Here is a 20,992-nt window from a genome sequence, read left to right on the forward strand (position 1 = left end):
AGGGTCGTGGGTTCGAATCCCACCGGTCGAGGATCTTTTCGGGTTGGAAATTTTCTCGACTTCCCAGGGCATAGAGTATCTTCGTACCTGCCACACGATATACGCATGCAAAAATGGTCATTGGCACAGTAAGCTCTCAGATAATAACTGTGGAAGTGCTTATACGAACACTAAGCTGAGAAGCAGGCTCTGTCCCAGTAGAGACGTAATGCCAGAAAGAAGAAGAAGAAGAAGAAGGGCGGTAAGATGCACCTGATCTGCATTGGATTAAATCAAACTACTACAGGGCGTTTATATAGCTAGTCAATTTCAATTGATTTTCTACAGGGTGGTGATATGCTCCTGATCTAGCAATGTTCTATGTGAGATAAAGTCTAACTACCCCAGAACGTTAAAAAATTCTAAGAAAAAGCAATGTATTTTTTTGCTGCTGGATTACATGACATATTATTGAAACTCTGCTTGTGTGCATTGCATGTCCCTGAAATAAATAACTATCTGTTTGAGAAGATTCCGTTACCAGATATATTTTTATGTAATACGGAACCAACAAAAATCTTCCAAACCGTAATTTCAAGTGCCTCATTTCAAAGTCAGTCTTATCGATTCTCCGTCAAACGAGTGGAAAATTACCAACTCGTATTCGAAGCACATTAAATCGATGACAGCTGTCTTTTCCGGATTCAGGTTAACACACTGGTCCGAAACGAGCTCGGGAGTATCTGGTGAAAAGCCAGACGGCACAAGCAGTATCTCCGATGCTTGGAAATACTAACTGTAATCCGAGATTATTCACATTCCCCTTCGGTTCGCCATTCGTGGAGTTTTTATGTTCGCTTCCATTTGCTTTCATTATTTTTATTCCAGTTGAACTTTTTCTTCTGTCTTGCACCATTTCTACACGCCAAGTATTACCAAACAGATTATGTGCCGTTTTTCTGAGCAGCGGCAAATGTAGCCAAGAGAGAACCAATCGTATCGCTCTGTTTTTGCTCTCGGGAGAGAAACCCTGAAAGAGAAGAGTAAACGATCGTCACCGCGTGCATGCTGCGTTTTGCTTTCTTTGTTCTACGCGTTTGCAAGGGTTGGCGAATGAAAGAGAAAGCAATATAAACAAATCACAGGTTTTGTATCTATTATTCTGAGCAGAGAGAGGCTCTCGCGCGTAATTTTAGCTCGTGCTCTCTCTTCTGTATTGTCTTTCAAATTGTCGGGCACTTATTTCAGTGTATATCGAGATCTTGCCGCATGTTGAACGCTTTCGCCAGATGGAGTGCTGTGAAGTGTAGTGTTATTACGGTTGTATTTTTTATGTTCCTTCGCTTTGTGCTCGGTTTGCGTGTATTTGTTGGTGCATAAGGTACTGGTGCGGGATTGTAGTGTGAGTTCTGTTTTTGTGTTGTTCGTTATCTCTTTGGACTGCGAAATACGGTATCTAATCCGGGAGGTATTACGGAAATTTCCCCCTTTGGTGGCGGAAATCGAAATCATCACACAGAAGCAGTTTCATAAAGCTGTTTCATCGAAATGGATACGTACGTGAAGAATTTACTGAACGGTTGGAATATGCCGGAGCTCATCAAAATATTTCAAGGTATGCGAAAAAAAACTTTGCTGAACTTTCCAGGTATTCTGTTTTTGGTTCCAGGGTTTTCTAAGAAGTTGGGTATGGGTTTTTTTATATAATTCTGAAAATATGCCTTTGAAGCATGGTTGACGAAACTTTTAGGGAAGCATTCATGGATAATGTAATTATGTTGTTTTTTTTAAGACCTAGTTCAAAGTAAAAAATGGTGTTTTACCTAGAGTCAGTATCTATTGTGTTCAAGAGGGGTCTGAGACGTGAGGCGTCTACATTTCGTCGTAAGTTATTACGAATTCCCTTGATTGGCTTAATGGTCGGTTGGATTGGTTCGGGTAGCTAGCTGGGTTGGCTGAGCCCAATTGTTTCGTACCACCAGCATACCAGCTTTTCCTCCATGCGGTGTTCAGTGTATGTGTGTTAGAAACTCTTGGTAAATGCTCCAGTGCCTATGTTGTGTTGTACAGAGTATAAATATTATGGTTTTATACTGGAGCTTATTCGCCAACCGTGTTGGCATGTACCGTAATATTTCTACCGAATCAACAGCGATTGTATAGGAAATATGCTCGCTTTGCTAGCAACAAGAAAAGTTTCTCTTGTGCTTCGTGGCCACAAGGCTTGGAAAATGATTACGTTTTCTTATTACTGCACCTTGGAGCCACGATCGCAACGACTCTCGGTGGCACGCTATAGTCTGCTGGTTACTACATTATATTGTCTAGTTTGCTCTGTGGCCATATTCCAGCCAATGGGGTGATGAGTGGAACGTGACGGAAAAATTCAGTATTCGCCGTTTGAATAAGTTTATTGCTCTTCCCTGCGTAGTGGTGGTGATTCATTAGAGCAGGGTTGTGATTCAGTTTTCTGCTCCATGATCGCATATAATTTCCATACTTTCTGTAATGATACGTAGGAATAGACTGACGCTGGAAATTACCATAGGGATATAGACGTTTTTATTGGTTTGGAAAGATTACAGATCGATTAACAACTTACTCATTGTGATAAGCTGTCGTTCCTATGCACCGTAATCCAAGGTAAGATTGATTATATTCAATCCCTCTTTAATACTTGTTTGGCACAGATGATCTCTGTAGATTTTATTTTTCTAAAACAAGTACTAGTCGTGAATATATATTGTGTTGTACTTTGAACATATGTAGAACATGTGTTCATATGAATTCTAGGTATTCTACTAGCAATACTATCATACTTATTTGCAAGGCTGATAGAAGGTTTTTTACAGACTTAATCACTATTGTTACTGTAATGAAAGCCAAAACAAGTCTGTTTTAATGAAGAGTCTTTAAAGTCTTTTTTAAAAATAAATTGATCTCTAAAGTTCCTTTTTTAATGAAACTTTGAACTGTTTAGTGAAATACCCGTTAGTAAATGAAAACGGGAAATTAGTACTACAGCTATGTTCCGTTTTTATCACGTTCCGATTTTGTCACGTTCCGATTTCGTCAACAAATTATTCCGTTTTTTTCAACATACAAATTTTTTTTTTATTTTTTAGATTGCTTAGAACAGGGTTTCTCAACCGGTGGTCCGCGGACCCCTAGGGGGGTCGTGAAGACTTCTCAGGGGGTCCGCGAAGCAATTGTAAATGTGTCTTTTTTATGATTGATAAATAAATGCAAAGAATTTCTACATCGTTTGTTTTGCATAGAACATTCGTTGCGATGTTCAGGTTTTTATATTTCAAATATTAAAAAATGGACTTCTCAGATAAAAATATTTAAATTTCAATGTAGCGTAAACAGATGAAGAAAGTAAAAATCAATCAAATTCATTTATTGTTACACCATCGCGTTTGATTTTCAACTAGATATCCTTGAATGTTACATGATCGTGTAAATTAAAAGTGTATTCGATTGAAAAATAAGCGATTTGTCGTTAACATTTGATGCTTCAAATATGTGCATGAAAATGAACTGAAATTTACAACATATATTTAGCTGTGTTTTTCAATTTTTATGGACACAAAGCCATGATTTTTTTTTCATGTCTGGCAATGTTCCTAGAGATATCCATAAAAAACTGACTCGTGACTTAATTTTGGCTTAATCATTGGCAGAAATTTACCAACTTCCTGGCGAGCCCCCTGAAAATATCTTGAAAGTTTCTTAGCAAACTAGAAATTGAAGAATTTTGAAATTCTTCTTTGTTTCTAAATAATCAAACCAATCTTCTCGAATTTATTATCATTACATAAGTGAGTGTTTTTGGAAGATTTCTGCAAATATTCTTAATCTGCCTTCAGTTGACTCCTCGAAAGCCTATTGCAAGTTTATGAAATGATTCCAAGCAGCTTGCATGGAGGACACTTAATCGTTCTAAAGGAAATTTCTTGGCGAAAGTTTCGAAGATTATGGCGGAAACTTTTATTATAATTATCTCAGCTACCTGATTTTATGTTAATTTTGGCAAGTTCCTTTTCAGAAGTTTATTATCAGACTCTTAGAAAGATGTTTAGTAAACTCTTGGCAAGATTCTTAGTAAATTTAGTGGACTCCAGATAGTTTCAGCAGAAGTATTGCATTATCTGTTTGTACACACGTATGAGAATTTGTTTAGTTCTCTGCATCTTATTTAAGTAGGTGATCATTTACTCACATCTTTCTATTCATCAGCTTGTGCAAGGACGTAGCCAGTTGATGTATCAATCTTGTTTGATAATCAGAGGTTAGTCTCCAATCGCTGACTTAAGTAACGGAAGGGGAGGGGCAACTTTCATACATCAGTCTAAAACTGCACAAACTTACAAATTTATACAAATTTTAATGTTATTTTTAATGAATTACAGACGTGATTTTTTGGTGTGCCTGCCAAGTGTATCTGCTGGTTCATAATGAGATCTTTGGAAGGCTTCCATAAACTTTCATTTCGGTACCATTATTTTAGGGGTCCGCGGGATGTTTGTAGAACTTCAAAGGGGTCGTAGCTGCAGAAAGGTTGAGAACCACTGGCTTAGAACATAAACTTAAAACTTATTTTGAAACAAGACAAATATTTTTCTATAGCTTCAGGGTTGAATTTTCGGCATTATGTAAGTGTTGATCACCTACGATACATGGTAGGTGTCAAGTCATAAGCGATTCAATTAGGCTTGACACCTTCATACCCGCTAATAAATAAGAGCTTTCAAACTTAGCAGTTGGACAAACCTGACGCATACTTCAACAGTCGAGAGTTGCTCTGGCCACGTCCTAGCAACAACTGGAATTTGTGACGAACTTAAGAGAGTTGCAGAGATCTCTCCTTTTTCTTATATCATGACATCATAGAATTTTCGATTTGAATGTGATAGCAAGACTGTCGACCCTATTATATTTTGGACGTTCACCTTCATTCTTCTTTACGGCGGATCCAACTTTCGATCGAATCCTATTCGTCCCAATCCATGGCTCACTTGATTTTGTTGGCGTAAACGGAAATGCAAAACGGTTTTCGATCCAAAGCGCATTCGAACGTAAACAAGAATAAGGGTGATTATCTTTTATCTCTCAAACTCAATAGCATTGTAAATACAGATTATAGCAAACAGCTAATGATCAGGTCCTGTTCTAAGAGTTAGGGGAAGAGGTTCAGCAAAACTTAGCAATCGATCTGAAAATTTTGCAATCTACATACAATAAGAATGCATCGAAGAAGAGAGAAGTGGGCTGAAATACCTCACAATTCGAGAAACTGTTGATGCTGGACGTTCCCACGTCACGCATGTTCCCATCCCAAATTTGCTGAGATCTTGATCTTTGGGCAGACACGTACCTCTTCTCCCCATACCAAAGGGTTAAATAAGAGTCTTATACCAAATGCCATATATAACAACAAGTCATGAAACTTAACAAGAGTTTCTGACCAAAAAGTTCTAATATATTGATGCTTGTTCTATAGTTTTTACAGTTTTATGATTTTGATAAACTTATTTAATATTTGTGTTACTTAAAAAAAACTTTAACTTCAGTTTGCAGCCTATTTGTGATCTAACGCAAAGCTAAAAGGCGATGGTGGCGCTGTAATAGAATGGCGTTTGGAGCAATTCCAGTCGAAGTAGTAGTGATAACCAGAGTGTCGTATTTCTCATGTATACCTAAATGAGCTAGTGTGCCATGCGATATTTCATATCGCAGCTCACAGATTATATGAGACACGAGATGCAGATACGTGCAAAATATATGTTAGTGAGCGAGTCTCATGAGACATCTCTGAGGCTCGTCACATGCGCTTACTAGGAGTACTTTTATGCAGTTATGTTTGCCTAGTAGAATAGCCCTACCGAAGCATACGGCTTCGGTCTATGCCCATGCTTCTTATTACTGATAACTTTAGAAGGAAAATCCCCACAATCATTTTACTGAATGGTTTTAGCAGTTCAAAGCACAGGAAACCGTAATTATTAATTTGAGTTTGCAAAACTTTTAACTCACATTTAATCGCCAATCGGATATGGCCAAATATTCCAAAAATGTAACTTGACAAAAAAGCTCTCAATTGAAGACCACCAAGCTGAGAAGAAGGCTCTTTATCAGTTGAGATGTAATGCCATGAGAAAGAAGAAGAAGCAGAAGGATTAGGATGAAGACATGAAAATAAAGGTGTTCCTTGTGGACTCTTTCTGGAAAAAAAAACAACAATGATCAGCTTGATCCACTTCCTTGTAGTTATTTTTACAAATACCAATCTAATCTGACCGATCTGATGATGCAAAACACATTTATGTGAGTATCGTTTCAATATTTCATATTCCATTTATTGAAATTCTGACCAAGCAAAATAAAACAATTCATGAATTATCACACACATAGACATTTTCAGCATGGCTTTGCTTTATAACCGCGGACGTTATCATTAGGCTCAGGAAGGTCCCTATAAAGCACTAGAGTGCAGATCTACTTGAGCACTTCCATGATTCACTTTGTCATGGTTTTTTTTTCTCAGCTGAATTGTCTGAAGTTTTGCAATAAGAAGCAGTGTTGATAGACTCACACTCAAATCTCAATCAATACGCTCTCCCGTGTGAGCAAACTCATTATAGATCTGCTTCGCAAATCTCACGGTTGGGATTTTGATGCAAAATCACTCAATCAACTCAAACCGTAAAAAAATGATTCAGTTGCAAAACCCGTCTAAACCTCGTGAAACCCGAATGTTGTTGTATACGTTAGAAAGAATTAATGAATAAAAACTCTGTAAAACTGAGTAAAAACTCATCCATGATTTTTGACTGCTGAGTTGCGTGATGGACAACTCACGCATGAATAATATCAAGCGTGAGTTATGAGAAATTGAATTTTTCACAACACTGATGAGAAGTGCTTCAGTATGACGCATATTGTTGCCAAACATGACCCCAATGCCGAAGTGAATAAAAAGTGCCAACAATAGGATTCGGCTCCCTATTGTGACAAAAGATGATTGAAACTATTTATGTCGACATTCGTTCCAATGGCCCAACATCGTATATTCTTCGTAATTCTATACCGGGTAGGCAGCCTCAGAATCATCTTTTCGGTATTTGAAAAGATAATCTATATCGGTGAAACTGAACTAAAACATGGTTTGAAGATCAGAAGCATGCTCTTAAAACATCGTTTTGAATTTGTTGTGAGTGCATGTACACATTTTGAATATTTGATACGTTTGACTTGAATGCCCTCAATCTGATTTTTGAAAGTTTAATTTATATATGGTCGCCGTTAAGTCAGAGGGGACCAAGTACAAAACTTGAGAAAATTGGATTATTCTCTCATTAGATGCAAAATAACTTTACCTTTGTTACACTTTGATCAGATTTGAAGAATGCTGTAAACTACGAGAGATATGTAATAAATTTACTTTGGATGATCAACAAAAATCGATAAAAGTGTGCAGTCGGAATGGACCAAGTGCTTATTACCATAACAGCGAAAATGATCAGCGCGCTTAGGAATGCGAGGAAATGAAAGACATTTCAGGAGATTTGTCAGATTTTTCGACATCGAATCATTCTTCTACTTATCCATCAATAGAAATTTATAAATATTACATGATTCGATGCATTTGATTTTGATTTTTGACAATTTACCACATTCGGATGGGTGATCAAAAATTGCAATTGTGCAGACCGAGCGGACCAAGTGTTGACAAGCAATAAAATGATTGATTACTGCATTTTTTGAGTCAATTTCAGAGTCCGATAGAAGTTTACGGTAGTTGTATGGTGTATGTATGGCATGTCCTACGATCCGCTTATTAGACCAGCTTATTTTGGTCGGTACTCAAGATTTTCACTTGGTCCACTCTGACTGAACGCATATTTGAATATTTCTGGTCATCAACGCCCTGACCCTGCGAAACCTTAATTTTCAAGCTATCATAATGCCACTGATTTTGGTATTTACTATATGGGTTATTTAAGAATTTACGATACTGGTGTAGAAGGGTCTTGATAATCTGTTTATCTTAGAGATATGCACCCAATTTGACCATGCAAGCATTAAATGATTGTTATTTTTCAAGAAATTGTTCAGTCAGAGTGAACCAACTCACTGAACGGTGGTCTTTAGTTCAGTCAGAGTGGACCAAGTACACATAGTTCATCAAAAAATCGTTTTATCAGAGGTTTGGATTATGATTTTTCATGATTATCACTTCACATTATATTGTTTGAAAGTAACATAAAGACGTGTAAAAATATTGAACCGAAATTTAAACGAGTTCAAAAATTACAGAACGTTAGACTTTAAACCCATTTTTCTCAAAATACCAAAAATGTCACTTGGTCCACTCTGACTTAACGCCGACCAATATAGTACACTGTAACCTCAATTTACGAACCAGATCGGGGGTTCGAAAATTGAATCAGTTCGTAAATCGAGTTTTATTAATTTAATTAGTTCTTAATCAGGCTAAAACGTGTTCATGTTCAGGTTTTCCAGGAACTCCTTGGAGTGTGGGCATATGATTCTACGTGAGTCAATGGAGATCGATTTATCTTTTCTAAGTAGAAGCATATCTCACAATACTGGACCCAAGAAGATTGAAGATTATTTTATTTTGGAAATCCGTTTGAATCGCAGCCAAGATCCCAGTTTTGGTAACTAAATGAGTACAACTGGTGTTCTGATTCACCCAAACCTTTTTGGAATAATTACCTTCAATCACTGATGTGATCTATCTATAGCTATCTTTTGATGAGTTTATGGTACAAACCCCTTACCATTAATTTAAGTGAACAGAGCATTGTATGGATAAGTGTCGATGTCCTTAGTTCTCTTAGGATTCAATGGAATGCAGGCCTAAGGATCTACAAACATAAACAGTTGCATATTGATGATGAGAGTTGCATTGATTTGTACGGATGTTCTTGGTCCTCTAAGGACTCTATCAAATATAGGCCTCAGGATCTAAGCGTAACCGATGGTCTATTGATAGGTTTTGATTATGGCACAAACCCTTAGTCATTTGGGACTTTCCTAAGTGACGAGTGGTTAAAGTCCGCGAAGCAAAGTCATGTTGAAGGTATCTGGGTTCGAACCCCCGATCAGTCCAGGATCTTTTTGTAATGGAAATTTCCTTGAATTCCCTGGGCATAGAGTATCATCGTACCTGCCACACAATATACGAATGCGAGAAATGGCAACTTTGGCAAAGAAAGCTCTCAGTTAACAACTGTGGAAGTGCTCATTGAACACTAAGCTGAGAAGCAGGCTCTGTCCCAATGCACAGTGGTCCAAGAATCCAGAAAATTGTTTTTGTCTAAAATTTCATTTTCATGCTTAAAATGCAAAATAATAAAAAAAATACGTACGATGAAAATCTTCAAAATAGTTGTATAGCCCAGTCTTTCTTATTTCAGATTTCTCGTCAAAGTAGTCTAAGGACGACTTTTTGAACCTAACAAAACGCAAATTTTTATTCATACGATTTTTTCGGTCGACAGTGACTCCAGTCGAGTCGATTTGATCGACTCTATGTGACTGGATTACTATGGGTGTCGACGGGTGACATCTGACATATGCATGCTTACTTTGATCGACAATGACTAAAGCCGAGTCACGTGATTTCGCTCGAATTACAAAATAGACCCCAAAATGTCACTTCTTACGGATGTAGATCTCATGATGTGTATTTTAAGATGCTAGTAAATAAAAAAAAATCCAACACAACACAACAATTTAGAGCTCTTAATAACATGAGTTTACAAGACGTGTGCTGCTTATCAAACAGTCAGTTATTATGCTGGTAGATCTTGTAGGTCTTATAGACTGTCTTTCCGTAAGATCTTGGATGACTAAGAACTTCCGTTATTGTCATCAAGATTCACAGTAAAATTCTTCTAATATTTCTAAACATTTATCAAATTTGGGGCCCTATTTCATAAGTCGAGTCGATCGAAAAGTCTCGACGGGAGTCACTGTCGATCAAACATTTCGCTCGACCCGGCTCTGTCACTCGAGTTTATCGACAGTTGTCATTTTATGTGACTGGATTACTATAGGAGTCGACGGACATGACATCTGAAATAGGCATGCTTACTTTGACCGACAGTGACTACAGACGAGTCACATAAAACTGCTCGAATTAACCCCTTCAAATTCTTCAATATGTGACACATTATGCATGTTGATTTGAAATACCGTAAAACGGGGTATCTTTGATAACGCGGGTAACTTTGATAGTGTGGGACTCACAACATACTGAACGAAATAACGTAATTTCTGTTAATCAGTTAAGCAAACGGAATTGAAAAATAAAAAGTAATAGCTCGACATGTCATGTCAAAACTATTTTCGTTAGAAACTATAAGCTATAATCAAACACGTTTGATATATGTTTAATTCAATGTCCAAAATATCAGTTGATATCTTTTCTGAAATATAGGGGTCTATTTTATAAGTCAAGTCGATCAAAATGACTCGACTAGAGTCACTGTCGACTGAAAAAATCACTCGACTCAGCTCTGTCACTCGAGATTTTCGACAGTTGTCACTCTATGTGACTGGATTACTATGGGAGTCGACGGGTGACATCTGAAATATGCATGCTTGCTTTGATCGACAATGAATACAGACGAGTCACATGAATCTGCTCGATTTACAAAATAGGCCCCATAATTTAATAACAACTCATAGAGACTTATAATGGTGTTTATCATGCAAATTTGAACTTAAAACACTTTTGTACGTAAACATTTTTATAAATCCTGTTATTCTATGAGCAAAGTCTAACCCACCTTCTCTTTTCATATTCCCTAATTGAATCCTAACTGCAATGATGCCGAACAGTAGTTTAGTTCTCGATTTTCATGTGTTTCAATACCCATTATCAAAGTTACCCCAAATCCAAAAAGAGACTTTCAATTATATGAAAAATTATGGGTCCATTCAAAATGAATCGTTATGTAATCCTTCAACTGTAATCGATAACTTAGATACCAGTACTTGTTTTAAAAATACAAAATAAAAATCTTTTAAACTGAGTGCAGATATTTTCAGATTTTCTTCCCAAAAACTGTCAAAGCTATTCCGTTTTACGGTACTACATTTCAGGAAGTTCTTGGATGTATGCATGTATGTCCAAAATCATTTTTTGATAAGAACTTTATTTAGATTTAATGAAACATACTTCATTGAATTACTAATAGTGCATCAACTGCATCAACAAACGCCCACTATGCACCTTATCACGTTTGTAGATTCTAAGAGCTATATTCCCAGAAGACCTTGGATGACTTACAACATCTTTTAAATGCAGCACAACAATACAACAACAAAATCAAAGCAGCATATTGCTCTGAACTGCTTTGCATATGCAAAGATTTCAAAGCTTCATAGATCACGCTTGTTGATTCCGGAGTATTCCAAAGTTTATGGCAGGTATTACCAATAATATGTTATAATAAATCAAATATCAAACACGTCTGAACTAAGCTATAAAACAAATCAGATTATTTCCGCGTCACTCATCATTCCAACACATAAAATTCCATTTATGTAATTGTCGAAACTCAATTTACACACTTCGTAAAAAAGTTAGGTAAATTGAATTTACGTAAAAAAAGGCTTCGTAATTTGAGGTTCAAGTGTATGAGTCTTGAATAGATCGCGGGAACAAATCTGCTTGAAGGTTTCAAATGAGAAGCATTTGGTTTATGACTAAATAAGACAAAATCTGCCAGGTCAAAGTGCAAAAATGAAACCAATTGCCTATCAAAAAATACCACTCTCCATTGGTCGTTTTGACAAAAGCCTACTGCCACATCGTTGAGTTGAATTGCAACCGGGCACTTTGTTGGTATCCCAGCCGTGTTGCTAGTTCAAAAACCGGAGTTTTACAAAAAGTTTTGAAATTTTTCATAAAATCTTCTTATTTTAAATCTACTTGTATGTGATGTTGCTTAAGGGGAAGATGAATCGAAGCCAAGGTTCAAATTTTCTAGAGCACACATCTGGAGAGCTGACACACATCCGTTTGAGCTGAAAACCTAATCGATTGATCACCACCAGCTAGTGACCAATCGATTAAGTTTTCAGTATAAATGGTTGTTTGGTTCTCCAGATCCGTGCTCTTGAAAATTTTAACTTTGGCTTCGATTCATCTTCACCTTAATACATTGAATATATAATTCATATTGATATACATTCCAATATTATTCATTTTATCTTGCCTCGCTTAGCGACAGTATTAAAACCCACTTTCTTGGAAGCAAATTGTGAATTCAGACACCGTTTTGTCTCAAATTCCGAACAGACTGATATTTGAAACACTCGGTTTTTGTATGGCGATTTGGTTGAAATATTTTGCTGAAGTATGCCATCCAAACCTGAAAATGGCAGTCGATTGCAATTCAATTTTACGTCTTCCAGTATATTTTTTATACCTCGGGAGTAGTGTTGAATCTCTAGATCGAGGTCAGTAAATCTGGTTCCGATAAATGTGAATGCGAAATAATTCATTTGAATGCGATTCATTTGTGCTGTTCGGATTTTAAATCATGGTGTTCGGAATATGAGACAGAATGAACTCAGTGTTCGGCATTTGAATCAAAATTATGCTCCATGCTTTTACGTAAAAATAATACTAAACAAGTTTAAATAAATATTTTAATCAGCACACCCAACATCTAACAGTTAGACCTTGCAAAGAAATGGAAATTTTCACAAATATCAGCTAATTTATGACTATCCGATGCATTTTTGAAGTCTCTGTTGGCCTTAAGTGTTCGGAATATGAATCAAAACGGTATTTATCCTTCTTTTTATGTCGTAGTACCGTTTTGACTCATATTCCGAACACTTAAGGCCAACAGTGACTTCAAATGCATCTGATTGGTATAAATTGGCTGATATATGTGTAAATTTTAATTTCTTTGCAAAGTCTAAATGTTGGCTGTTGGGTGTACCAATAATAATGTTGATAGAATTAGTTTTAGTTTTGTTTTTACGTAAAAGTATGAAACAACATTTTCATTCAAATGCCGAACACTGTGTTCATTCTGTCTCATATTCCGAACACCTTGAATCAAATTCCGAACAGCACGAATAAATCATATTAAAATGAATAATTTCGCAAATAAATCTATCTGAACTTGTTCTACTGGCCTCAAACTAGAGAATCATCACTACTCCCGCGATATAAATTATATTGATGACGTTAAAATTGAATTGCAATTGACTGCCATTTCCTTGTTATTTGATGACATATATCAGCGAAACATTTCAACCAAATCGCCATACAAATACCGAGTGTTCGGAATATGAGTCTGTTCGGAATTTGAGACAAAACGGTAGCAACCATATTCAGAGGACGAGACCTTCTAAGTAGTCCAGGTATAAAAAGTGTATCCAAGATTTTCGTAGCACTGAGAAGTAATGTTTCATTGCTCTTACTTTCGCTGTAATGTGTAATGGTGATGAAGAATTTATTATGTCTGATCAATCAGTTGCTGTTGAATGGCAATTACCATGCATTGAATTACTTAAATCAAATCTCTTAATGTACTGTAGAGTTTTAGTAAGATCTACTTTAGATTAGATTATTTGGTAAAAATATCTTCTAAGTAATTTTGATTCAGATCATATTTAGTACCAACACAGTCATATTTCGAAGGAACTAGTCAAACGGTGGTATTTTAATGATTTGTTAACATTTTAACTTCTCTTATCAATGTCGACTCAGGTGGTATCATAGAATCTGATGTAATATGTAGGTCTTTATCATTGAAAATACCGAAGCATTACCACATTATTTCATTTTGGCTTGCTGATAACACACGCCAATATCGCTTGTTGTCGTTCGCTGGAAAACATTTTTCAATTCGACAGAAATTTATCAACATATCGAACTTTCCCGTTGTATGTACCCGTACGTGCGAAGAAAAACTTTTTCGATGTCATGACTCCCATTCCCCCGTCTTACAACAAGTCGGGAACAACTGCTGCGCAATCGCTCTGCTATAAAATTACCGCTATTATCATTGATTATAAAATACCGTTGGCTCGTATTTCACTCTTCTCGGTAATTTTCGGTCTTGCGTAATATCGCTCTCGCTTCGATGTTGGGAGTTGTTTTTGCTATTTCGAACTATGGAGCGAAAGCTTATGTATACACATTTACAAACTTTTCATGTTGATCGATGGTCCACATAAAAAGGAATCCCTAGATAATGCCCTCACAACCGAAGAGGGGCGACGCCACAAGGGAAGACCTTAGGAAACAAGCTTCTGTGGAAGTACATAGTCCAACTAATGTAGCAAACACATAAAGTACGGGCTTACGACCAAACATTAAATTTCGCATTGAAATCGACTCGAATACCAAACGAACTTTCCAGACTATGGTTTGGAATATTGCCCATTTAGCCACCCAACGCCCCCTCAACCCGTATTCTCATTATTTGTTGTGTTCTCATTCTGTTTTTCAGAGGAAGAAATCGATGAAGGCGCATTCAGGTGTTTGAAATACGACATGATTAAGGAGCTAATCCCGAAGGTGGGCAAACGGGCCAAGTTTGTACAAAAGTACGAGGAATACAAAGAGAGTCTAACGGATCGGCCTGCGTTTGGCGAGCTTCAACTAGATGAGAAGGTATCTAACTTTTTACGATCTTCAATCTCGTTTCTCGTTTGTGCCATTACATTTAAACATATACTGTGAATGCTGTTATCCAAAGTTGCACTTCAATCTCGTACTGTGTCCGGAGCTCGCTGGCCGTAGCTAGGCGAAGAAATTTTGCTCGTTGGGCTAACCGTAGGGAGCAAGCGGAAGATGGTAAAAGTGAATGGCAGTGTTGAGCCCTCTATTTCTCCGCTGCTGATGCCCCTGCCTGGAGGTGGTTGCTAGCTGATGGCAAAAAGGGCGCCGAGAAAGAGCGCGCGCAGAAACCGGAGAAACTTCGAAGAATACATAATATGAGATAGTAGTACTGAAACGATGAATATCTTGAAGTGCGGTGCTTGGGCGAAGGAAAATAAGTGGGTACGAGATAGGGAGAACGAAGATAAACGCTGGCACTGAGTGCTCGAGCGTGAGAGATAGAGCGAGCGAGTCTTTGGAATAGAATGAAGGAAATGGAAAAACTGAAATTCCTTATGCCCCCGGTTGGATTTCTCATGAAACATACAATGACGACGGTATTCCAAGTTCATTAGACTTGAATATATATGTTATTCACATTGTTGTTTTGCCGCTGTTCACGATGACGCTGCTAGGCGAACTGAAGCCCCTACAAGCAGGCAGGGATGCCTGAATGGGAATGAGAATTTAGTTTTTGAAACTTGATTTGATGCATGGGAAGTGCAATAAACATAAATCGAATATCTTTGTCATTACAAGATCTTTTATGTTGCAAAAAGAGGGGCGTATTTTTTTTATTACCTGTATTGGAGTAACGTCTGCTGCTATACAACAAAAACTAAGTGTGGCATCGACTCTAAGAATGGTCCACGATCTTTACGAGCTGGAAATAATCGTACTTCTCTGGACAGAAAGTATCATCGCGAAAGCTACATGTTATATACCTGGATGAAAATCTGAAATACCTTTGTTTAAACATTGTGTTTGGAATTCCTCTCCACAGAAAGTTGGCGTCATTTGAAATCTTATTGGATAGCTTCTTCTTCTTTTTGGCATTACTTCCTCACTGGGACAGAGCCTGCTTCTCAGCTTAGTGTTCTTATGATCACTTCCACAGTTATTAACTGGGAGCATTCTTTGTCAAAGTTGCCATTTTCGCATTCGTATATCGTGTGGCAAGTGCGATGATACTGTTTGCCCAGGGTAATCAAGGAAATTTCCATTACGAAATGTTTCTTCAGGTATCTAGCAGGTTGATGGGTCCAAACGATAAGGGGTGTATGTGACATTTTGCTCGGCAGGCTTCCAAGCTTCTCAATTGAATTTTCAGGCGATTTTCCGTGCAACAGAAAAACAAAAATAAATGCTTGTTTTTCGGCTCCTATACATGAAATTAAACATTGTTGAAAAAACTTCTAAGTCGATTTTCTTTAAACTAGGTTCCGTCATGCACACCCATTTTCTTCTAACCTCATGTATCTTCCTAGATTTATAGAACATTGGAATTGTGTTTTACAATTAGTCCATTCTGAAATTTCTGAAAAGTCTGTTCGGAATTTGAGACAAAACGGTAAAAAGAAGAAACGGAAACTTTCATTTTTCTAGAAGTTCTGTCGGTTCGGGAGAAAACTTCTGTTTCAATTTTGACAAATGATCGCTTCTAAATAGAACATTGAGAATTATTTTTTGCAGTATAAAGAACTTCACTTTTACATGACGGTTTTCCTTGACAGGAACTAGGCAATAAGAAACATTGTGTGGCTAAATATGAGCCCAGCTTATTTTAGATGACCCAGAACAGGAATTGGATCGATAGTGCCTAGTATTCGCCTGTATTATTGGGTTGCGGAATGTTGTTGTTTTTCTTGATTTGTTGATTAATCGGGAATAAACTGATTTTTCAGTTCTGACTGAAATGAATTCTGAATGATCAATTCTTGCTAGAGTCTTAAACAACTTATTTTTTTTGAAGATTGAGAAATTTCAGTTAAAACTAGAATTTTTCCTAAATTTTAAAGGTTTCGGCATCTGCAAAGTTGTAGGTTTTAGCCAGATCTATTTTTTTCCATTAACCAACCAAAAAGAGAAATAAGAAACAAAAAATGTAGAGCTTGCATCTATTTTTTCTGATCTTTGATTATTCCCTTTATTTTCTTTAAAGATTTTCTCCAAGAATCTGTACTACGATTCCACCAAGGTAATCTTTAAGAATTTCTTTAAAAAGCTGCACAGCTTACTCTCAAGGTACTTCTATCAGGAACTGCCAGAATTATTTTAATAATCACTAAAGGAACTCTTAAAACAAATCGTTTGTTTGGGAAACCAAAAATGTAGAGCTCGCATCCGATTTTTCTGATTGTAATTAATTTTCTCTTACTTGATTTTGTCCTAGATTTTTTCAAAAAATTTTCTTCCCTTCCAAAGGAAATCGTCACTATAACTTTTGAAGTAACAAGTGACTATCACGGGTATGGGATTCGATCCCAGGTACTCGGCATGAGATGCGTTTGTTTCAACAACTACATCAGGCCCTAGCTTGGGAAAATTTTTAAATGTAGCTCAAATAGTATGAATTTTTAATTTTAGTTTTTTTTTACCGATTATAGTGGCACAGACAGATTGTAATGAAAACTTACAAAGAAATATTCAGCGTGTGTGTGATTTAAATTAGTTTATGGTGGACCAGCATTATAATCACTATGCCACAGATCAATTTACGATTTTCCAGGACCGATAAATGAAAGTTGAACAGATATCAGAGCAAACTTTTTTTTACACTATTGTTGCTGTTGAATCTCGAACATTCCAATATCTGGCTATAGTCTATGCTGAACTTGAAACGTCTTGTGTGAACTAATAAAGTATGAAAACCCCAGCTCTGCGAGTGTTACAATTTTGACAAATGGATAATGAAAAATACAAGAAATAAAAGTCAAAATATAATATTGGATTACCTCTAGTTTTCAAAAGATTTTTTCAAGTTTTGCTAACTTCTCTTCATTCAGTTTTCGTTCACACACGCCTTACTTTGAAATAAAATTGATTATTATTATTAAGTAATACTTTAAATATCTAAGTAGAAAACGAAGACATGAATTATTGTTACGGAATAAAATTTTAAAGGACAAATGGCCACTTCCGAGGCTAAAATTTAAAAAAATACATACATGTCTTCAAGTTTAAGTTTATCTAGTTATATGGATAATTCTGCTATAAAAATTGTTCCACGGTTCATTGTAGGTAAAATTTAATTGGCTCCGTAATATTTTACAGCAATTGAGCCAATGGTAAATGAATTAATTGTGGACAACTCTGCAAAGTGTATTAATAGTTAACAACTTTTAAACATGATTAACTATAGTAGAAATCCGCTTAGAAGTTACAAATCACTAGAACGATGGTTCCCAATTTTTTTGGAGATACGACCCCCTCTGAAGTTCTACAATCATCTCACGGACCTCGAAAATGGATATTCCTGAAGTTTATGAAAATGTAAACTAAAAGTTGGGCGCGTTAAGAGATTTGTTCGGAAAAAAATGGAGTCCCATAATTCCGGAGACCGGATTCCGGAAATTACGACAAATACAGCTTAAATTACCCGACCAATGGAATGGAACAGATTGTGCAACAATTTTCTTTTATTACACTGGTCGGGTAGAATCAAACTGAATTGACTGATATAACTGCACTTCTATAGACATTCGTCTAAGATCTCACCAAGCACTCAAAAACATCTAGTACCGTTTTTTTTAATACATGGTTAGGAAAACCTGCAAAAGTTCTCAGAATGAATCAACAGGTATACTTGGAAGGTGCATCCACAAATTACAAAATAGATTTTGCAGGTCATATTCTTAGGAAGATTACAACCAAAAAACCCACTAAGGTACCGTGGGGCAAGTGGGTAATGGATTTCGCATAGTTGGGATTCTTCAAACTCTAGAGACTTTAAATTAAAACAAATGAGGTCGTGTATATTTTTTAGCTTGACTCCCACAAAATATAAGCAGTATGCTGAAATGTATTTTTATGTAAAATTTAAGAAAACAGTACAGAAAAAGTTTTTGACAACCACCTATTTACTTTTCACTTGCCCCACAAGTGGGGCAAGTGAAAAGTTTATCGTTTTGAACAATAAATTCAAAAACTAACAGTTATATTCACGATTTCTATTACCTTTAACATTTGTTTAGGCGTCCCAATGTACATGTAAACAAAGAAATTTTTTTGTTTGTTTCTTGAATTATCTTCTGTTTGGTTATGTTTGTTGAAATGATTCGACAACATTATAACTGCAACATTTCCAATGATAGTTCTTAAATCATGGAACAGCAATTGCATTTCTACTCTGTAGAATTTCCACCGCTCGTTATTTGTTTTTAAGAAAATCGAATATAACGGCGGATAACTCTTCGGGAGAAATCAAACGCAATTCTTTAATGAAGTATTTAGAAACTTTTTTATGTGGATAGACCTATACCCCATTTTTATGTTTTGAACTAGCTTTACATAGACATTCCACGAGATTTCCTTGCGTTCTCTTATATTGGAACTTTTCAATCAATGTCTTCCTTTTAATCGGTTGTCCGAAGTAAACATTTAAATATTGCAATATTTGGCAACCTTTGTTTTAGAGAAGTTCCATGATTTGGCTATGATAATAGCTTTTAACGCTTTGAGTAAAGTGTTTCTTGAATTATCTGCACGTTCTGTTATTCTATGATAATTGCGCACCTTATATACTTATAGCTACCTAAAGAGAAAACAAATTCAATATCTAATGAGAAACTTTTCACTTGCCCCACGTGATTAGAAAATTGACGGTGTTTCAATTTAGATAGTTTTAGGTCTATGTCGAATTAATTCTAAAACTTTTTTCATTGCAGTTTAAAACTGTCAGAGGGGACAACTTAGAAGTGGTACAGGACATTATTTTCCGCAACTTTTTTCCACTGAAAATAAGATTGCACGCCGCCAACTTGTTACGGAGTTATATTTGACAGGTTAACAATCTTTCGCTCTATTGTGCAATAATGGTTGAAAAATCTCAGGAATCTTTTACGTATCGTAATGTTCTGAATGGCCTTGAAGGTTTACGCATGAGTTTAAAACGTTAATTCACATATTTAGTAAAATATGCTAATTATTTTCACTTACCCCATTTACCCACTTATCCCGCTTTACCTTATCAATATTTCAAAGATATCCACAGGTATACGTTAACGGTTTTCTTGAAATTTCCTAAAAGATTTTTGCAATATTTAAAAGATTAGCCCAAGCAACCAAAAGTTCAGATAAAAGGGAATGTTTTGGCTTATGCAGCTCACTTTTAAGTAATCAACTGAATATCAGTTCACATAATGTTCATTTAAGTTGCTTTAATAGAATAATGTTTACCATAAAGCAGAGAAAAAGTTCGGTTCGATCTTGTTCTGAAATATCTAGTTGTTGATTAGTGCATGAGTCAATTTTTCGAAAATCAAGTTCTGTTAGTATCCGTTATGTTCTATTATATAGCGAAACAGTTTCATTGGAAGTCAAAATCTACTAGAAGTGAACTTTTTAGTTAACTCCTTAAGTAAAGTCCGAGCTCTGCTTGGACGGGTATCACCAAAAACTTCACCAGCAGTTCACGAAGATCTTAACAAAAGTTTTGCTTTCTTGTTTCAAATATATTGTTAGGCATTACCAAGAATCACCATTGCAAATCCGTTTGCGCCTTTCGGTGATATTGGCATTTGAAAACAACCATTTTTCCTAAGAAAATTTCTGATAACTCTGTAACCATAAAATATAGAACAGTAGTTTCTTCGGCAAAAAGTTGCGCAATCAAAACTTCTAAAAGTGCTCGGAACAAAGTTTTTGCGAGAAGTTATCGTATAAAAAGTCAAACGCCTAGGGGCATGCAACGCCCTATTTACTTTACGAAATTTATTCGATTTTGTTCGAAATACACTTGTTAGATATCAAAAAGTAATTTTCTTATGTAGAATTCAATGTGGGAACATGAGAATCAATCGATATTCATTCAGAAATATAAATTTATACAAATTGTTGTAGCTTTACAGTGGTGTTACCATGTTTGTGTCAACTAAAACTCTCTTGAAGGTAATATTTTGTGATAAATTCTGTGCTTTAATGCATAAAATCTAACCCACGTTCTCTATTAGTAGTAGTCTCTCATCCATTTCCCTACGGCAATAATGTCAATCAGTACATTGATTATGGATTTCTATGTGTTTACATAACCACTATCAAAGTTACTCCAAAACCGAAAATTTACTTTCAATTATATGAAAAATCATATGTTCATTCAGAATGAATCGTTCTGCAATAAATAACTGG

The 20,992-nt window shown here is 36.1% G+C and overlaps 1 protein-coding gene across 5 annotated transcripts in view; it reads left to right on the top strand.

Moving 5' to 3' along the window:
• The window catches only part of LOC5571052, a 72,630-nt gene that overhangs the window by 48,254 nt on the left and 3,384 nt on the right, over positions 1-20,992 (top strand). For 3 of the 5 annotated variants that reach the window (XM_021841471.1, XM_021841474.1, XM_021841473.1), the window contains exon 8: positions 14,496-14,578. Coding sequence is in view for 2 of the 5 variants with exons in the window: in XM_021841476.1 (XP_021697168.1) it covers positions 1,528-1,594; positions 14,496-14,659 (231 nt within the window). In the remaining 3 variants the exon portion in view is untranslated. Of the gene's footprint in view, positions 1-1,217; positions 1,595-14,495; positions 14,660-20,992 lie in introns of those variants that run through there. The other 2 variants (XM_021841476.1, XM_021841475.1) reach the window with 2 other exon arrangements.

Source organism: Aedes aegypti, chromosome 2, assembly GCF_002204515.2.
Source record: "Aedes aegypti strain LVP_AGWG chromosome 2, AaegL5.0 Primary Assembly, whole genome shotgun sequence".
Lineage (NCBI taxonomy): Eukaryota > Metazoa > Arthropoda > Insecta > Diptera > Culicidae > Aedes > Aedes aegypti.